The sequence below is a fragment of the Sus scrofa genome, chromosome 2 (assembly GCF_000003025.6).
Source record: "Sus scrofa isolate TJ Tabasco breed Duroc chromosome 2, Sscrofa11.1, whole genome shotgun sequence".
In the NCBI taxonomy this organism is placed as follows: domain Eukaryota; kingdom Metazoa; phylum Chordata; class Mammalia; order Artiodactyla; family Suidae; genus Sus; species Sus scrofa.
Window position 1 is genome coordinate 71,495,633 of NC_010444.4, and position 19,456 is coordinate 71,515,088.

The 19,456-nt window shown below is 53.2% G+C and overlaps 2 protein-coding genes across 6 annotated transcripts in view; one reads left to right on the plus strand and one right to left on the minus strand.

The window, feature by feature from the left end:
• The window catches only part of PCP2 (Purkinje cell protein 2), a 48,324-nt gene that overhangs the window by 24,562 nt on the left and 4,306 nt on the right, over positions 1-19,456 (plus strand). The window contains exon 1 of one of the 3 annotated variants that reach the window (XM_021083915.1): positions 7,551-7,736. The exons of the other annotated variants lie outside the window; for them this stretch is intronic. Within the exon in view, the coding sequence (XP_020939574.1) occupies positions 7,591-7,736 (146 nt within the window). The 5' untranslated portion in view covers positions 7,551-7,590. Of the gene's footprint in view, positions 1-7,550; positions 7,737-19,456 lie in introns of those variants that run through there. 3 annotated transcript variants of the gene reach the window in all.
• On the minus strand, positions 8,943-17,814 carry STXBP2 (syntaxin binding protein 2). 3 transcript variants are annotated; one of them, XM_003123150.6, is made up of 19 exons: positions 17,719-17,814; positions 16,339-16,388; positions 15,968-16,049; positions 15,413-15,489; positions 15,184-15,262; positions 14,989-15,092; positions 14,146-14,294; positions 13,847-13,931; positions 13,629-13,759; positions 13,423-13,530; positions 13,094-13,151; positions 12,879-12,944; positions 12,709-12,789; positions 12,205-12,343; positions 11,332-11,441; positions 10,489-10,584; positions 9,678-9,763; positions 9,400-9,557; positions 8,943-9,091 (listed from the first exon to the last, which is right to left on the minus strand). In XM_003123150.6, exons 1-19 carry the CDS (start codon positions 17,753-17,755, stop codon positions 9,006-9,008), a joined length of 1,782 nt encoding a protein of 593 aa, XP_003123198.2. In that variant the 5' UTR covers positions 17,756-17,814; the 3' UTR covers positions 8,943-9,005. The 3 variants fall into 3 exon arrangements, with proteins under 3 accessions (XP_003123198.2, XP_005654793.2, XP_020939573.1); XM_005654736.3 differs by having other exon boundaries at positions 16,339-16,508; positions 17,719-17,782; XM_021083914.1 differs by lacking the exons at positions 8,943-9,091; positions 9,400-9,557; positions 9,678-9,763; positions 10,489-10,584 and adding an exon at positions 10,595-10,899 and having other exon boundaries at positions 16,339-16,508; positions 17,719-17,782.

A 19,456-nucleotide genomic window follows, 5' to 3' on the forward strand; every position in this document is an offset into this window, starting at 1 on the left:
AAAATGTTGAGTGAGTTTAAGGTGTACAATGTGATGATGTGATACCCGTGTCTATTGCAAAGTGATTACCACATAAAGTTAGTGACCATCTCTGTCATCTCACACAATTACCATTTTGCATTTGTGTGGTGAGAACATTTAAGATCTACTATTTCAACTTAAATGTCCATCAACAGGTGAAAGGATAAAACGTATATGTACACAATAGAATATTACTCAGCCATAAAAAAGGACAAAATAATGCCATTTGCAGCAACACAGATGGACCTAGAGATTATCATGCTGAGACCCCCCCCACCACCACTTCCCCGTCCCTCAGCTCCTGGTCACCACCATTCTACTATCTGTTTCTATGGCTCAGTTTTATTAGATTCCACATATAAATCTTAAACAACCAAACTCACAGAAACAGAGAACAGATTGGCAGTTGCCAGGGCCTGGGAGGTGGGGGAAATGGGCGAAGGTGGTCAAAAGGTACGAGCTTCCTCTTATAAGGGAAATAGAGTTCCCGTATTGGCTCAGTGGTTAATTAACCTGACAAGTATCCATGAGGACATGGGTTCGATCCCTGGCCTTGCTCAGGGATCTGGCGCTGCCGAGAGCTATGGTGTAGGTTGTAGACGCAGCTCCCATCTGGTGTGGATGTGGCTGTGGCATAGGCCAGCGGCTACAGCTCTGATTCAACCCCTAGCCTGGGAACCTCCATATGCTGCAGGAGTGGCCCTAAAAAATAAATAAATAAATTCTGGGGGTGTAATGTACAACATGATGGTGGTTAACAATATCGCATGTTGTACATTAAAATTTGCTAAAAGAGGAGTTCCCACTGTGGCTCAGAGGGTTAAGAACCCGGCGTATCCATGAGGATGCAGGTTCCATTCCTGGCCTCACTCAGTGGATTAAGAATCCAGCGTCGCCATAAGCTGCAGCGTAGGTTGAAGATTCAGCTTAGCTGTGGCTGTAGTGTAGGCTGGTGGCTGCAGCTCCAACTCGACCCCCAGCCTGGAAACTTCTATATGCTGCAGGTGTAGCCCTAAAAAGAAAAAAAAAGTTGCTGGAGCTCCTGTTGTGGCTCAGTAGTTAACGAATTCGACTAGGAACCATGAGGTTGAGGGTTCGATCCCTGGCCTCACTCAGTGGGTTAAGGATCCAGCATTGCTGTCAACTGTGGTGTAGGTCTCGGACGCAGCTCGGATCTGGCATTGCTGTGGCTGTGGTGTAGGCCGGCAGCTGTGATTCCGATTGGACCCCTAGCCTGGGAACCTCCATATGCCGTGGGTGCGGCCCTAGGGGAAAAAAAAAAATGTTGCTAAGAGAGGAGAATTTTAAAGTTCTCACCATGTATGCACAGTAACTCTGTGAGGGGATGGATATACTATCTAAACTGATTGTGGTTATCATTTTGCAATGTATTGTCAACAAAAGTAAGCAATAAACTGGAGTTCCTTAGTGGCTCAGCAGGTTAAGCATCTGGCGTGTTCACTTCTGTGGCTTAGGTCACTGCCATGGTTTGGGTTCTGTCCCCGGCCTGGGAACTTCTCTGTGCCTCAGGTGTGGCTCAAATTAATTAATTTAAAATTTTTTGAAAAATAAAAGCAATAAACAACTAAGACAGCCTTTCAGATAACTCTGAGGAACTGCTCCAGACAAGTGTGGTTTTCAGCACAGTGTTATGTCATGTCAGAACAAAGAACCTAAAACAAGGCAGGGAGACATTCCCTCAAGCTTTCCCAAAAAACCAGATCAGCATGTACACAGCAAGGCAGTATGGCCTTGGTGCCAGGGAGGGAGTCTTATCATCAAAGGAGGAGCAGCATGGACATCTTAGGAAGGGAAGCGTATAATTTTTTTTTTTTTTTGGTCTTTTTAGGGCTGCACCTGCATCACATGGAGGTTCCCAGGCTAGGGGTCGAATCGGACCTGTAACTACGCCGCAGCCACAGCAACGTGGGATCTGAGCCAAATCTGTGACCTACACCACAGCTCACGGCAACGCCAGATCCTTAACCCACTGAGCAAGGCCAGGGATTGAACCTGTGTCCTCATGGGTGCTAGTTAGATTCGTTCTCCATAAGCCAGGACAGGAACTCCTAATCTTGTTCTTTTTTGAACATGGACAGTCTTTACTTCTGGTCAGTGCACACTTTTCATTAAGACCTTTTTCTGGGAATTCCTTTGTGGTGCAGCAAGTTAAGGATCATTGTCACTGCAGCAGTTGGGCACAGGTTCAATCCCTGGCCCCAAGAACTTTCACGTGCCATGGGCCCAAAAGAAAAAAAAAATGTTTTTGTCTTTTTTTAAATTATAGTATAGTTTTTTATGATGTACTAATTTCTACTATACAGCAAAACTTTTCTTTAAAAATCAAAGCCGATGTACATTGTATGTTTGATAGGCCACAGACAGGCTGTTGTAGCTAGCCTAAAATTCAAATTAACTCATGTGTAAGCCACAGTAACTTCCCCAGATCTCAGTATGTGGACATTTCAGCGTTCCTTGGTGGCCTAGTGGGTTTGGGATCGGGTTGTCACTGCTATGGCATGGGTTCAGTCTCTGACCCAGGAACTTCCACAGGCCTTGGGCATGGCCAAAAAAGTAAAAACAAACCAAAAAAAGGGCATATTTCTTTTATCAGTATGTATGTATTAAATCATTAACTTGTACACCTTACATTTAACAATGCCAGAGTTTATGCAGTGGGGCAACGGGCTCGGCAACGTCTCTGGAGCGCTTGGACGAAGGTTCTATCCCTGACCCAGCACAGTGGGTTAAGGATCTGATGTTGCTGCAGCTGTGGCTTAAGTCTCGACTGTGGCTAGGATCTGAATCCTGGCCCGGGGAACTCCATACACTTCAAGGTGGCCAAAAAAAAAAAAAAAAGAAAAGAAAAAAAACTTAAAGCTGCAGAGGAAATATAGATTCCACATGTAAATGAGATCATACAAAATAAATAAATAAATAAATGAGATCATACAGTTTTTCTTTCTCCATCTGACTTATTTCATCCAACGAGTAATTTATGGGAATCTGCGTAGATGCAGAACGGAACACAGCACATAGTGAATGCCTCATAAATGTGTCCCCCCCCCTTTTTTTTTGGTTATGGTTTTTCTCAGGATTTCCCCAGCTACTATCACTGAGTGGTCTCCAAAGGGAACTGTCGTCACCCAAGGTCCAAAGGGCCCCCAGCCAGGACTTCCTGTCCAGTCCCCGCTGCACCTCAGCCCTGGAAGCTTCCCACTCACGGGGCTATTTCCTCACCCCCAGATCCCTTTTCACAATATTCTTGGCAGTAGCTGTTGGTTAACTTGTGTTTTCAGATTTTGAGCAACTTTTCAAAAAAAAAAATAGGGAAGCTTGCCTTGCTTGCTCCACAATGGGGCTCCCCGGGGACCCTGGCTTCCCTTCTCCGGGGTCCTCACTGTCACAGCTTTCCTTGAGTCACAGTCATTTCCTTTTCCTGCTACTCATCCCCTCCCCCTGAGACCTGGGGCACTTCTTGCTCTGCCAGAGTCCCAAGGGTTTCACCAGATCCTTAACCCACTGATCAAGGCCAGGGATCCCACTGGCATCCTCACAGAGGCAGTGTTGGGTTCCTAACCCACTGAGCCACCACAGGAACTCCTCCCTCTTTTTTCCTTTTCAAAGCAGCTTTATTGAAGTATAATTTACATACCAGAGTTCCCACTGTGGTACAGTAGGTTAAGAACCTGACTGCAGCGGCTCCAGTCGCTATGGAGGTACAATTTGAACCCTGGCCAGGAACAGTGGGTTAAAGCAGTGAGGTAGGTTGCAGCTGTGGCTCAGATTCAGTCCCTGGCCGGGGAACTCATATGCCATGGGTGTGACCATAAAAAATAAAATAAAAACAAAACAATAAAACAGTAGTTCCCATTGTGGCTCAGTGGTACCGAACCCAACTAGTATCCATGAGGATGCAGCTTCAATCCTTGGCCTCGATCAGTGGGTTAAGGACCTGGGGTTGCTATGAGCTGTGGTGTAGACTGCAGATATGGCTGGGATCTGGTGTTGCTGTGGCTGTGGCATAGGCTGGCAGCTACAGCTCGAATTTGACCCCTAGCCTGGGGACTTCCATGTTCGGCCCTAAAAAGACAAAAAAAAGTTCCCGTTGTGGCTCAGTGGAAACAAATCTGACTAGCATCCATGAGGACACGGGTTCGATCCCTGGCCTTGCTCAGTGGATTAAGAATCTGGTGTTGCTGTGAGCTGTGGTGTAGGTAGCAGACATGGCTCAGATCTGGCGTTGCTGTGGCTCTGGCGGAGGAGAGCGGCTACAACTCCAATTCGACCCTTAGCCTGGAAAACTGCATATGCTGCAGGTGCAGCCCTAAAAAACAAAAGATCCTCCCCCCCAAAAAAATACATACAACAAAATGCATCCATTTACTACCCAAGGATCTGTAGTAAATTTTATCAGGTTGCACAGCCATCACATGATCCAATTCTGTGGCATAGGCTGGCAGCTGCAACTCCAATTCGACCCCTAGCCTGGGAACCTCCATATGCTGCAGGTGTGGCCCTATAAAGCAAAAATAAATAAATGGAGTGATACAATATTGTAATCTTTTTGCATCAAGCTGCTTTCACTTAGCGTAGCATGTTTTTTACTTGTTTTTTTGTTTGTTTTGGGTTTGTTTTTTTTTTTTTTCTTTGGCTGCCTTGGTGGATATGGAGTTCTGAGGCCAGGAATCAGATCCAAGCTGCAAGTGTGGCAACACCAGATCCTCAACCCACTGTGCCGGGCTGGAGTTCGAACCTGCATCCGAGAGCTTCCAAGATGCAGCCGACCCCACTGCGACACAGTGGTAACTCCAGCAGAGTGTTTTTTAAAGGTTCATTCATTCATGCCCTAACATATATTTTGGTCCTTGACTGAGCAGTGTTCCATTGCATGGATATACCCTATTGATTTCCATTCACCAGTTTTTATTTTCGGCTATGCCCTCCAACATGCTGAAGTTCCCAGACCAGGGAACCAACTCTCACCACAGTAGCGACAGGAACCACTGCTGTGACAAAGCCAGATCCTTAACCTACTGAGCCACCAGGGAACTCCTCCATTCACTGTTCAATGGGCTTTTGGATTGTTTGAACCTTTTGGCTATTATGAATAATACTATGAACATCCCTGGGCAAGTCTTTGTGTGAATGTATATTTTCCTTCCCCTTGGATGGAGGGTTAGTTCCTATTGTCTGATGTACCATAAATATTTAAATTTTGACTTTTTTTAACGTGTTTTTTCTTTTTTCTTTTTAAGGTCCCACTCCCTACCTTTTTTAAAAATTGAGGTATTTTTGTTTGTTTGTTTTTAGGGGCACACCTGCGGCATATGGGAGTTCCCATGCTAGGGGTTGAATCGGAGTTGCAGCTGCTGGTCTATGCCACAGTCACAGCAACTTGGAATCCAAGCCGTGTCTGTGACCTACACCGCAGCTCATGGCAACAAGGGATCCTTAACCCACTGAGCGAGGCCAAGGATTGAACCCATATCCTGACGGATATTAGTTGGGTTTATTACTACTGAGCCACAACAGAAGTATAGTTAATTTAAGATGTTGTGTTAATTTCAAGGGTACAGCAAAGTGATTCAGTTATACATGTATATTCTTTTTTGATTCTTTCTCCTTATAGGTTATTATGAAATATTGAGTATAGTGCTATAGAGTAGGTCCTTATTGTTTACCTATATTATATACTGTGCATATGTTAATCCAAAACTCCTCATTTATCTCCCCTCCTCACATTTTTTTCAATTTTATTTTTAGTTTATATGGAGTATAGTTAATTTACAATGTGTTAGTTTCAAGGGTACAACAAAGTGACTCAGTTATACTAACCCACACCCACAAATAATATGTAAGAAAAGGCATCAGGTTGTTACTCTCCGTACAAAGCAACAGCAGTAGTTGCAGAGGGACAGTCCTTTCAAAAAGGATCTCAGCTAATTCCAATGGGAGGAACGACAAGATTAAAATAATCCTCAAGAGATATAACAGACGGAAGTTCCCATCCTGGTGCAGCAGAAACGAATCCGATTAGGAACCATGAGGTTTTAGGTTCCATCCCTGGCCTCGCTCAGTACGTTAAGGATTGGTGTTGCCCTGAGCTGTGGTGTATAGGTAGCAGCTGAGGCTTGGATCCGAGTTGCTGCGACCGAGCCTGGCAGCTACAGCTCCAATTGGATCCCTAGCCTGGGAACTTCCATATGCCACGGATGCAGCCCTAAAAAAAAGAAAAAAAAAAAAAAGATAACACAAAATTTTTAAATTACCCCCCAAAGGAAAAAAAAAACATTAAAAAAAAAAGAGGAGTTCCCGTCGTGGCGCAGTGGTTAACGAATCCGACTAGGAACCATGAGGTTGCGGGTTCGGTCCCTGCCCTTGCTCAGTGGGTTAACGATCTGGCGTTGCCATGAGCTGTGGTGTAGGTTGCAGACGTGGCTCGGATCACGCGTTGCTGTGGCTCTGGCGTAGGCCGGTGGCTACAGCTCCGATTCAACCCCTAGCCTGGGAACCTCCATATGCCGCGGGAGCGGCCCAAGAAATAGCAAAAAGACAAAAAAAAAAAAAAAAAAAAGAGAGAGAGAGAGAGATACTGGCAGGAAGAGATGGCTGCTAATACCTTTGAGTAGAGAGTTGCTGGGAAACCGGGGACACCACCCCGCCCCCACTCCACCTCCTCCCCAAAACCCACCCATCAATCCTGGAAACATGACATCTTGGAGCCCCCAGGTGATGCATCGTAGAACGCAGAGATTTTATTCTCATAGGAGGGTTTTGAGAATTCTGTGTAACGCGTGTGGAGGCCTTGACGTGATGCCTGGGATGTGATCAGGGTCTGACACCACCGGCTGTTGCGGCCCATGGAGAGGGGGAAGGGGGTGGTTCATGAGTATTTGTGGGATCAAAACGTCCTTAGATGGGAGACTTTACGACATCATCTAGGTACAGGGCAGGGGCTGAGGCGATTTAAGCAACGCAGTTCCGCAGTTCCGTTGGCTGTGCGAACTACCGAGTAACTCTTGACCTACTTCCCCCTCCGCTGGCTCTAATTAGAGTGGCCCAAGTCAGACGTGGAAGATCAAAGGGACCGGCGAATTGAACCACAGTGCCCCCCGGCGCTCACAGCGCTTACCTACCTAAGCAAGCCCTCGAGGAAAACCGTGGCTTCGCAGGGAGGCGAGTTTTTTATTTTGATGATTTAAAAAACATGTATTGGAGTATAGTTGACTTACAATGTAATGTTAGTTGTGGCGGGTCCAAGTCCAGGACCCTCTTTCCCAGGGCCTTCCTTCCCCATCCACTGAAGACTTAGCTCTGATTTTGAGGTCACCTATCCTTTTGAGAATGTTAGTTTCCGGTGTACAGCAAAGTGACTCAGTTACACACATACATATATCCTTTCTTTTTCAAATTCTTTTCCTATGTAGGTTATTACAGAATATTGGTTTAAACGCTGAACTGTAAAACCGTCTCCCTCCCACTCAGTCTTCCGCCGGTTGAAAGGCTTCCCTGCGGAGGCCATGAGGGGCGCTGTGCTTCCAGGGCAGGCTATCTCAAGGGTCTGAGATGACCCACTTTCTCTCCTGCACCCCATCTCCTCGAGGACTGCACGTCCATCTCTCTGCCCTGTTAAAGAGTTTAGAATTGCTGAATAGGAGGGATTTTTGCTTTTCCAAGGCCCAAACTGCAAAACTGTGCATGCGACATTTCTGGTAAGAGTGTCTTTTGATTTCTCTGAATTCTCAAAAGGATAGGTGACCTCAAAATCAGGGCCAAATCTTCAGTGGATGGGGAAGGAGGGCCCTGGGAAAGAGGGTCCCAGACGGACCCGCCACAACTCCAGAGGTGACAGGATGGAAATGAGTAGCGCTCCACTGCGGGGTGGGGGTGGGGGGCTATGCTCAGTTTACCCACCCACCAGGACCTGCTCCCCAGACACCCATCCCAGCTTAGCCACATGGCCAATATTAGATTTGAGCCCCCATCTGACCCTGCTCATATCCCTCCTCAGCAGGGGGTCAAATGCTCACTGAGGCCCCAGGTGGCTCTCAGATCTTGTCTTCCCTCAAGACCCTTTCCCTCCCGCTCCATTCCACTCTCTTACTTTGACCTCCCTTCCCAATTTTCATTCTCTGCAACTTCACCTCCTCCAGGAAGCCTTCCCTGACTGCCCCCCGGCTAAGTGGATTAGAGCGTCCTCAGGGCTCCCATGGCCCCCTGTGCTGTAGATTGCCAGTCGATGTGTGTCTGTGCCCCAGAGAGAAGGGGCTTCGCAGGGAGGCGAGTTTTTTATTCTCTGTTATTCACCCGGTGAGATTCACATCTCATTTTAGCTGAGTGTTATGGGCTGAACTGTGTCCCCAGAAAATTCATATGCTGAAGTCCTAACCCCCATGCCTCAGAATGTGACTGTATGTGGAGATGAGACTTTCAAAAGATAATTAAGTTAAAATGAGGTCATTAGAGTAGACTGTAAGCCAGTACGACTGGTGTCCTTATAAAAAGAGATTAGGGCACAGACACACCCAAAAGGGAAAAAAACATGTGAGGACACAGGGAGAAAATAGCCATCTACAAGCCAAGGAGAGTGGCCTCAGAAGAAATCAACTCTGCCAACACCTTGGTCTTGGACTCCCAGTCTCCAGAACTGTGAGAGTCTAATCTCTGTTGTTTTGGTCACCCTGTATGTGGTACTTTGTTATGGCAGCACTAGCAAACTAATATACCCAGTAAAGACTCTGATAAGTCCTGCAGTTAGGAGCCCCTGTGAACACCCTGGGGGAAGGAGGTGGGGGAGGAGAAGCAGGAAGGGGGTCTAACTCTCTGGGGTGGGAATCAGGCATCATTTTCTGGGTGCCTGTCCTCACACAAATGCCCCTGATCCTGTTGTGCCACAGTGGGAACTCCTGGAGCCAGTATTCAAAAGGAGGAGTTTATTTCTCCAAAAAGGGAGGGGGGCAGGTCAGATGGGGGTGGGAGGGTCAAGGCAGGGAAATGTCCTCCAGCTTCTGGTCCAGCATCTTGAGGTCATCCAGGAAGCGGGTCGGTGTGAGGATGTGGGAGGAGCCTGGTGGGCACGAGGGCAGAGCTGGAGGTGCTGCCTTGGACACTGATGCTGCACTCCACAGCCCCCCTCCATGCCCCCAGCCTGAGGTCTCAGGAAACCAGGTCCTGACTCTGAGGACTCAGAAGTCTCACCCCCTGGAAACAAAGGGGTCCACTCTGACCCCTTCCCTGGGAAGCCAAGCCCTAGCCCCTCAGGAGTCCAGCTACTACTTCTCACCCAGGGCTCCCAGAAGCTACCCCTCCAGAGGCCCCCGATCAGTCCCCCAGGGAACCCCCTCCAGCCCAGGGACCCCAGTCTCCGCCACTCACCAATGAGCACCTCCCACTTGCCATCAGTGGCCCTGGTCACCTCGTAGGCAGCCCTCATCTCTGACATCGACACACCTCCCACAATGTAGATGATAAGCCGGGGCCCAGCTCGTGCCTCCACGCCGGCCTTGTTCTTGTGCCAGTGGCCAAAGCGGGCGCTGTGCGGGGAAAGCAGGCAGAGGTCAGTCTGAGAAGCAGGACCCCCGCCCCCCCACCCCACCACCAAGCGTCACCCCCCACAGGCCTGGGCATGGGTGGGGGATGGCCCTGGGCCTCACCTGACAGCAGCCTGGGAACTGGGCATGGGGGCGGGGTCAGACACAAAGGGCCACAGCTTTCGATCCAGCCGGTCCTCCACGGCATCCTGGGGCCAGAGTTGGGGACTGAGGAGAGCAGCCCAGGGTCTGGAACCCCCTCTGTGTGTTCATGAGCCAAGGTCCTGGCAGAAGCCCTACCCTCTGCATTTCCAACCCCTTGGTGACCCAGAACCTGGGGCCCCTAGCCCCTTAAGGACCTTGCTCCTGCCCAGCTCCTCAGGTACCAGGGAGTGTGGACACCCATTCCCTTGGGAACCCAGCAGTCTGAGCTCCCTGCCCCTCAGGGACCCAGAAGTCTAGGCATCCAGGATCCACTGGGATAAGGGGGCCAAGGTCACAGGCCTCCAAGCAGGCAGAGGTGCCAGGACTCCACACAGATGCCGGGAAGCCAGAAAGCCTGGTCCCTGGCCTGGTCCTTTTTGCTGCTGTTGCTCTTGGCTCCCAGAATGGGCAGGGGCTGGCATGGGGAGGACAAAGGGGACCCAGGGGGCTTTCTAGGGGCAGGAGAGACTAGAGGGGAACAGAGGAGACCAGCGGATGGAGAGGAAATGAGGATCCCCTACAAAGGACCCCTCTGGCGCCCCAGTTCCTCCCGTGTGGACTTGGGACATCCCCCTGGCAGCGCAAATCGGATGCCATGGGGATGCCCATAATGAGGGATTTTCCCTTAAGCCCCGGGGCTTAGGCCCATGATCATGGAGGAGGCTGAGCACTGCCTGGATGGCGGAGCAGTGGGGGGAGAGGGTGAAGTCAGGCCCCACCCCCCATGTACCTCCATCACATCCTTGACGACCGGGGTCCATCGAGACAGCTGATAGGTGGGTTCCAAGCGCTCCCTCCGCTCCAGCCGGCTTGAGGTCCCAGAGCCCTACAGGCGGAGCGTGGCAGGGCCGGTGGGGGAATTGGGGAGAAGGAGGCGGGTTACAGATGGTGCTGGGGACTTGTCTGGCTTGGGGAGATTGCAGACAAAGATGAAGAAAGGGAACAGAGAACCAGAAAGAGACAGAAAGGAGTGAGGGAGACAGAGAGCAAGCGTGAGGAAGAGAAAATAAGAAAGAGGAAATACAGAGCCAGTGAGACAGAGGTGTGACAAAGAGAAAGGCCAGGATTAAGAGAGAGATGGGGACAGACGTGGGAGGACTCAGGGGAACTGAAAGGTGGGGGACAGGGTGACAACGGGAGCCTAGGAAAGAGAGAACAGACAAGGGGAGAACGAGAGAGGGGCCCACAGCCCAACGGTGGAGGCAGGGTTGGGGGAGGTGGGACATGAGAGCCAAGCACAGGAAGCTGTTGTGTGTGTTCTGGCAGAGTGGGTGGCCCTCCAGGAGCCCAGGGTCAATCATGTGCCCCATGCTGGTGACCTGGCTGCCTGCCCCAGGGACTCAGACCACATGCACCCTGTGGGCACCACCACCAAGACTGGGGTTCTGATTACACCCACCCCCCCTGCAGCTGGGGACAGCTCTGGTGTCCCCAGGTCCTCAGACTCCACTCAGGGCTCTCTGTCCCCCAAGAACCACATCGCACCCCATGTATGCCCACCCTGGTGGTGCCTTCCAACCCTGAGGCACCCCACACCCACTTCTGCCCTATCTCTGATGACCCTATGGCATACCCCCGGGTTGGTGACAGTGGCCCCCAGCTGCTCCAGGTTCCGGATGAGGCTGCTGTGCGCCTGGACATTGGCATGCTGGATCAGCTTGGCCAGGTTTTCCTCACTCACACCTAGAGGAGGTGGGGGATGGGATGCTCATGGGGGGGGTACAGAGGTGGTCACCCTGTGCTGGGTTGAGGCGGTTGGGGTGGTGTGAGGAGGTGCTGGGGCCAGGATGGGGGCATCCTGCAGTTGGGGGGCCCTCAGGACCAGGGGAGCCACCAGTGTGGCGCAAGGGGATAGTCTTTTTTTTTTTTTTTGTCTTTTTGCCATTTCTAGGGCTGCTCCCATGGCACATGGAGGTTCCCAGGCTAGGAGTCGAATCGGAGCTGTAGCCGCCAGCCTACACCAGGGCCACAGCAAGGCGGGATCCGAGCCGCGTCTGCAACCTACACCACAGCTCATGGCAACGCCGGATCCTTAACCCACTGAGCAAGGCCAGGGATCGAACCCACAACCTCACGGTTCCCAGTCGGATTCGTTAACCACTGTGCCATGATGGGAACTCTGTAAGGGGATATTCTTGATGCTAGAATTCTGAATGGGGATCCCAGAGGGGGCGGTAGATTGGAGGATCCTGTGGAATCATTTGAGGGGGGCCATTTGGAGGCGTCATAGATTTGGGGGTCTCCATGCCAACAGAAGACAGTGGAGAGGGTCCAGGGTCCAGAAGAGTAGCTGTGGGGTTTGGAGTATCTGGCATGCAGGGACATCCCAAGGACAGGAGAACTGTGAGGCTGAGGGATTCCCAGGACCACTGGAGGCTGCGCGGAGTGGCGGTATACCAGCCCCCCGCCCCCGCCCCACCCCCACCCCCACCCCATCCCCACCCACCATTCCTCAGGAGGATGTAGAGCAAGAGAACCCGGATCTTGTCATAGGCTGGCACTGCTGCGTCCAGCAGCACTGGCACAATCAGCTTCATGGCGTCCTTGATCTTTTCACCCTCTGCGTCGGAGCCCATGGCTAAGTCCTGCGGGGCAAGGTGGGGGGGGCAAGGTCAGCCACTACGTTGGGGGGACCAGGTAGGGCAGGGACATCCCCACGGACCTTGCCAAGACCTTTGTATTTCATTTCACCCTAGTACCAAGTCTCTGAAGGTTCTATACCTGTCCACAGAGAGGCTCCACCCCTCACACAGGCCCCACCTCTCCACAGGCTCCACCCTCTCGCTGCCCCAGCCTCCTCCCCCTACATACCTCTCCATAGGCCCCGCCCCTTACCCAAGTCCTAGCTTCCCACGGGTCTGCCCACCCCCGGACCACACTCCGCCCCCAAAACGCCTTTCCACAGGCCCCGCCCCTCACAAGGCCACACCCCTGCCCCAGCCCACCCCACCTGCTCCACACTGCACAGCTTCTCCACGCAACCTTTGAAGCGCTTCATGCAGTCGTCGGCTAAATGCAGATGCGTAGAATACTGCGGGGTAGGAGTGGGAGTCGGGGTAACAGAGATGAGTCCAAATGCAGTGGCATTTGGAGGGAGGCAGCTTCCCCGCCCCCGCTCACCTTGTTCAGCTCCTTCTGATACTGCGGCATCTTTTTCAGGATATGGGACAGGTCTTTGATATTGGCCTGGGGAGGGGGCCGAACGTGAGCAGACCCTGCCTACCAGACGCCCCTACTCCAGGCTCCGGATCCAGACTGAGGCCCCGCCCCCTCCGTGGGGAGGGGGGCGTTCCTCCCAAACTGCCCACGCTGACGCAGGCAGACCTGCGCCCTACCTTGTCTGTGGTTAGCCTCTTGCTCTCACAGAATGTCTTCAGGAGCTCTGTGACCTTCCTGACGGTGAGAATAAGCAGGAGTGAGGTTGACGACTGTTATTTGGGGGCAGAGTTGGGAGTTGCACGGCCAGGGGAAAGGGAGCTAGGGGACACAGGCCAAGTGCAAGACCGGGGACGCTAACTGGGGAGGCCAGCGGAGGAGTGTGTCTTGTGGAGCGAAGCTCAACCAGAGCAGGAGGCCATGTACCCACCCAGTCCACAATGGGGGCCCGGGGGTGGGGACCGCATGCGGAAGGGCCCACACCGGGGCGCCCACCGAGTGCACGCACTTAGACACGTCCGCGATGTGCATGTGCCGAAGCTCCACCCACAGGTCGTCGTCCTCATCCAGCAGCACAGCCTTCTCCCGGGCCTCGCTGAGCCCAGTGGTCTCGTACCTGGGGGATTGGGAGACCTGAGGGTCAGAAGCACTGGCTGAGGACCCGGGCCCCGGGTCTGCAGTGATTGCAGAGGGCGAGTTCCGGGGTCCGCCCACCTGTACGTGTCCTGCTCGATGGCCAGCAGGTCATAGGCCATGGCCTGGAAAGTGAGTTCATGCAGCAGTGGAGACACGGGATCAGCTGCTCGGTCCATGATGAGTAGCTGTGAGCGAGTTTTCTCAGGGCCCTGGGGTGCATGGGGTGGGCAAGGATGAGAACATTGACCCCGATCCTGGCTGGGGCCTCTCCCCTCCTACACAGAGAGCCCCCTCACCTCGCCCAGACTGGGAGTGTCGGCCTTGAAGGCGTTCAGCTTGGCTAGGACAGCGTGGGCCAGCTGGGCCGTATCCTCTGGGCCCCTGAGTGTGGGGTGGGCAGAAGCGGGGGGGGGGGGGGGGGAGCTCAGGGCATGAGGTGAGGGAGGGATGGGCAGAGACTGGGACTCAAGGATAGGGTTAGGGGTGGGAGTCAGGGACCAGGATGAGGCTGGGGGCTGGGGTCAGAAGACAGGTTAAAGGCTGGAAGCAGGAGGGGGGTCAAGGTCAGGAGTCATCCTCGGGAGGGGGTGCCCACTTGCGGTAGCGGATGGCTGGGTACTCTTGCAGTGTGGCGCAAAGGGTGGCGATTTGTTGAGCCAGCACCTCAAGCTGCCGTGCCCGTTCACCTGCCCGGAAGGGGCAGTAGAGGTTGTAGGTGCTGTGGGGCGCATCCAGGGAGAACACCTGGGAGGACACAGTGCCAGAGCCCCTGCTGGAGGTGCGCCCCCTCCGGACCCCAGCCGCCACCAGCTGCCCCTCCTGGGGGCTTCCTGTGGTCTCTAGAGCCTCTTTGCCATCCAGGGGCCACATCTAGGACAGCCCCCAACAATTGCCTAGAGGAGAAGGTGACTTTCCCCCTGTCCCCTGCGGTGTGGGCGGGAACTGAGATGTGCTCTACATGCCCCCTGCCCTTTCCCAGGAGGACAAAACTCCAGGTGCCCACAGTAGTAAGAGCTCATTCTGGGAGTTCCGGAAACTAGTCTGACTAGTATGCATGAGGACATAGGTTCAATCCCTTGCCTCGCTCAGTGGGTTAAAGATCTGGCATTGCTGTGAGCGGTGGTGTCGCGGTCCCAGATGCGGCTCGGATCTGGAGTTGCTGGAGTTGCTGTGGCTCTGGCATAGGCTGGCAGCTGTAGCTCGATTCGACCCCTAGCCTAGGAACCTCCATATGCTGTGGGCACAGCCATAAAAAGCCAAAAAAAAAAAGAAAAGAAAAGAAAGAAAAAAAAGAAAGCTCATTCTGCCCGGCGTTGGCCCCTTTCCTTTCCGGTTCAGTGTCCCCTTTAACTTGTTTCAGTGCCTGTTTCTGAAGGAACCTGGGATGTTCGGTGACAGACTCCACCCCCACCCCTCCCAGGACTAGGCTGGACTGTACCTGGGCCTCATATGGGAGGAAAGCAAGGTGGATCTCTTTCAGCGTCTTCACCATCTTTGCCAGACGGGAGCGGCCCAGCTCACTGAACAGGGGCTCCGGGCAGGCTGTGCCACATGGGTAATAGGGGGCATCAGGCCAGAGAAGCCCCAACACCCCCTGGCCCAGACCCCCAGACCCTTGGCTTTCCTCACTCACTATCGGTGAAGAAGACATGTGCTGCTTTGTAGGTGAAGGTCGGTGTCCCCCGGAAGTCTGCAATCAGGGCCTGCACCGACTGGGGAAGGCAGATCACTTTCCGGGGTTGGCCCACTACCCCTAGCCTGACCATCCCCTGCCCGTGTCTCCCAGCTGCTGCCTGTCCCCCGTACACACGCAGACGTGCACGCATGTGCACGCATGCACACACACCCATTCACATAAGCACCTTCTCCGTGGGGCTCAGCAGATAAATGGCCTCCAGGCTGGGGATGGGTTCGCGCCGTTTGTTGATGTCCTCAACAACTAGTAGGAAGAGAGAATGGGGCCAAGGCCCATAAGGAGTCTCAGACTCAGGGAGCTGGACACTTGGGAAGGAGGCTTAGATGCTTGGGCACGTGAAAGGGTGACCTCCCTCAGGGTCCAAGGCAGGTGATGGGTCACACAGCTAAGAGCTACAGAGGCAGGGTTCTCCACATTTGGGGGTCACAGAGTCATACCCCCTGGGGATGTCTCATAGAAAGTTGCACACTCTGGGGGTCACACACTGAGTTCACCCTGGGAGTCCTACATGGGGTTCCACACACAGGGGTTGCACAGCTGGGGAGGCTGCCCTCTTAAGGGTCGCAGTCAGGGAGCCCTGTGTGGGAAGCCTGTCTATTATGGGCTAGCGAATCAGGGCTGTCTATGCAGGAAGTTGCATACTTTGGGAGTTCTGGACAATTTGAGGGGATCCCACACTCTGGACCCATCTGGGCAGCTTGGGGTGGGGGTGTCCACTCACTGGTGATGCCCTCAGCCAGGATGTCTGACATCTTACAGCAGGATGACAAAATGCGCATGCTCGGGTGGTCCATGATGAGCACCTGCCCAGAGGGATGGACAGATGGACCAGTGGACCAACAGAGGGCGGGAGAGGCTTAAGCTCTTCTTGAGGAGGAGCTGGAGTGGTGGACAGGCCTGACAGCTTCAAGAGCCGGTTGAACAGGAGGACCCAGGACCCCATTCCCCACATGACTCTATCCCAGATCTGCCCATCTGATCCCATCTCTGTGGACTAGCAGCCTCCTCAGGGAGCTGGAGGGAACCCCACATTCAGGGCCTGCCCCCCGTCCCCACCATGGGTTTGGACAAGGCATTCTGTCTTGCTCCTACCTTCCACTCCCCATCCTTCTTGACGCTCCGAATGACTCCACTCAAAATTTCTGCAGGGAAGTGAGGGCCAGGCTCAGAATGCTGGGTCCTCTGGGCCCACCACACCACAAAACCTTTTGGGTCCGGGGCAGCACCTCCATCTGAACTCCCAGTAACTTCTCCCCCTAGTCCTGTGAGGTAGTTCCTGGTCACCCTCGATTTATAGACAAGGACATTGACTTTCAGAGAGAAGTTAAGTTGCCTAAGCACCCTGGGCATCTAAGTGGCCAAATGCCTACAGCATAAGTAGCCACTGGATAAATGCTTTTAGATAAACAAATAACTGGAAAGCCAGGACTCACATAACAGGTCTACCTGCCTCCAGAGCTGGCCTCAGCTATTTGAGAGAACTCTTGCTATTTGAGTTCTCTTGGTGAGATTTCAGCCACGCCCTCATTCCACCTCCATCAGTTTCCCCTGAACCAGAACTCAGGATCCCTAGATCCTTGCTCTGAGGCGTGCCTGGCTGTGGTCATCCCATTACTCAACTTCCAGCCTCAGTTGTCTCATCTGTAAAATGGAAGCAGTGGCTTTCCTGCCTCCCCTTTAACCCCTGTATAAGAAGCTCCTTTTTCAGTTGGGTTGCTGGGCGTTTGAGCCACACTCCGCGCTGCCTAGTGAAGGGAGTGGGTAGAAGGGACAGGGCAGCTCCGCCCAGCAAGACTGTCATGTACAGTGTTATCAAGGCAGCCTGGGCCAGGGCGGAAGGAGCTGCTGAGGCCGGAACTACCGGAGGTGGGGGAGGGAGCGACCTCCACCCCTCCTCCAAGAACCCGGCCCGCGAGGCCTGGACGCCTGGGTACCTCTCCCCCCTCCCCCCGCCCCGCCGCTGCATGGAGCTCCTGGGGACTGGAGAAGGAGGAAGGCGTCCCCTACTCTTGGACCTGGATAGGGGCCTGGACACGCCCCCTGGGCACTCTCACCACCTGGGGTCACGCATCAGCACACCCAGCCCGGCCCCAGTCCGCATCACGGGGCCTCAGGGGTCCAGCCTGTCGGACTTTGCCTGACTCAGAGACCCTGGTCTCTGGATGTCTAGCTGTGCCATAACCCCTCGCTGTCATCCCAGCGGGTCCCGGAGTCCAGGCTTGGCACCTGGCTGCGCCCCGCTTAGTCTGATCCCCTTGGGTTCGCGGAGTCCAGTCGCCCAACTTTGTTCCGCTCTCTCACGGTAGAGTTGGGACGTCCAGCTAAGGCCAAGTCCCCGCCCGCCCCTTCGAAGGTCCTGTGCTCGACGCCCAGACTGGCCCCCGACTCCCCACCGCCTGGGTCCCAAGGTCCGTGCGCCCCCAGCCCCCGCCCCCAGGGGACGCAAGAGCCCGTCCCCGGAGCGGCACTCACTTTCCCCCACCACCGCCTTCAGCCCCGAGGGCGCCATCTTCCCCTAGGGGCGCCGCCGCTTCCGGGTCTGTCCCAAGGTGGGGGCGTGGCCCTTCGCGTCATCCACGTGGACCCCGCCCAGCGGGACCTGGCCCCGCCCCTGCGCACCTGGCCCCGCCCCGCCGTCTGTTCTCGGAGAGAAAGAAGGGTTCTTCGCGGAACTAGTCCACGGATGTGTCCACTTAGACGTGCACCTAGTCCCTGAAGGGGCATATCCCGAGGACACGCTCACAGACGTGAGCTCAGACACACTTCCCTCGCTTGTGTCCAGCGGGAAAGTGGGATTGCAAGGCAAAAATCCCTTAATCTTCCCCAGGCAGAGCTCCACTCTGCCAGAAGTTTCTCTGTGTCTCAAGGATACTGTGTGCCCACCCAGAGCCGCGGGGCCACTGTGAGTCACTTCTGTACCCGAGTTTAGCAGCAATAGCGGGCTTGGGCAACAACTGATGAAACTGGAGAGGAGGCTTGTAGCAATAGCTGGAGCTAAGCCAGCGCCTACTGTGTGCTAGGGACTGGTGCCAGATTCTCCATGGATCCTGACAGGAGGAGGATAGACAATGAAACCACGGCTCAGACCCTTGTTGAAGGCCACGTGAGGAGTAGGCCTATTGCAATGGGAAACACCAGTCTGTCCCAGGAAGTATGCTTGTCACAATCTTGCTGATACACACAGGGATTCAGTGGCATGTTCAACTGCTTGCACACTCACACACACCTCAATTCACACTCAACTCCAAATTTCAGGGCCTGCGCCTGCTGTGCACCAGCTAAGGGCTGACACCTTGTTAGGCAGAGGGCACAGTCCAACAGCACCCAGACAAATGGGGTCCTGGATTTAAAGTGTGACACATCGTGTAAATAAAGACTCCTGAACTGGTTCAGTTCCAGATCAGTGCTTTTATCTGATCATGTTTAAGAGTCAACCAGGTGCTGGGCCCTCTGCCACTTACATGGGACAGGTGTAGAGTCCCAGCAGTGAATAAGATCAGAAAGGCTGGAGTTTCCATCATGGCACAGTGGAAATGAATCCGACTAGGAACCACAAGGTTTCGGGTTCAATCCCTGGCCTCGCTCACTGGGTTAAGGATCTGGCATTGCCATGAGCTGTGGTTAGGTCACACACAGGGCTCAAATCCTGTGTTGCTGTGACTCTGGTGTAGGCCGGCAGCTGTAGTTCTGATTGGACCCCTAGCCTGGGAACCTCCATATACTGTGAGTGCAGCCATAAAAAGCAAAAAAGGAAAAAAAAAATCAGAAAGCCTGCCAGGTGGCACTTAAAGTTGAACAGAGCCCATTGACAGAGAAGTGGATAAAAAAAGATGTGGTACATATACACGTTAGAATATTACTCAGACATTAAAAGGAAAGAAATAATGGCATTTGCAGCAACATGGATGGACCCAAAAATTATCATGCCAAGTGAAGTTAGTGAGACACTAGTGTCATATGCTATCACTTACATGTGGAATCTAAAAAAGGACACAGTGAACTTCTTTTCATAACAGATACTGGCTCACAGACTTTGAAAAACTTAGTTTCCAAAGGAGACACGTTGGGGGTGACAGGATGGGCTGGGGGTTTGGGATGGAAATGCTATAAAATTGGGTTGCGATGATTGTTGTACAACTATAAATGCAACAAAATCCATTGAGTTAAAAAGTTGAACAGAGGAAGAGCAGGAGACAGAAAACAATCAATT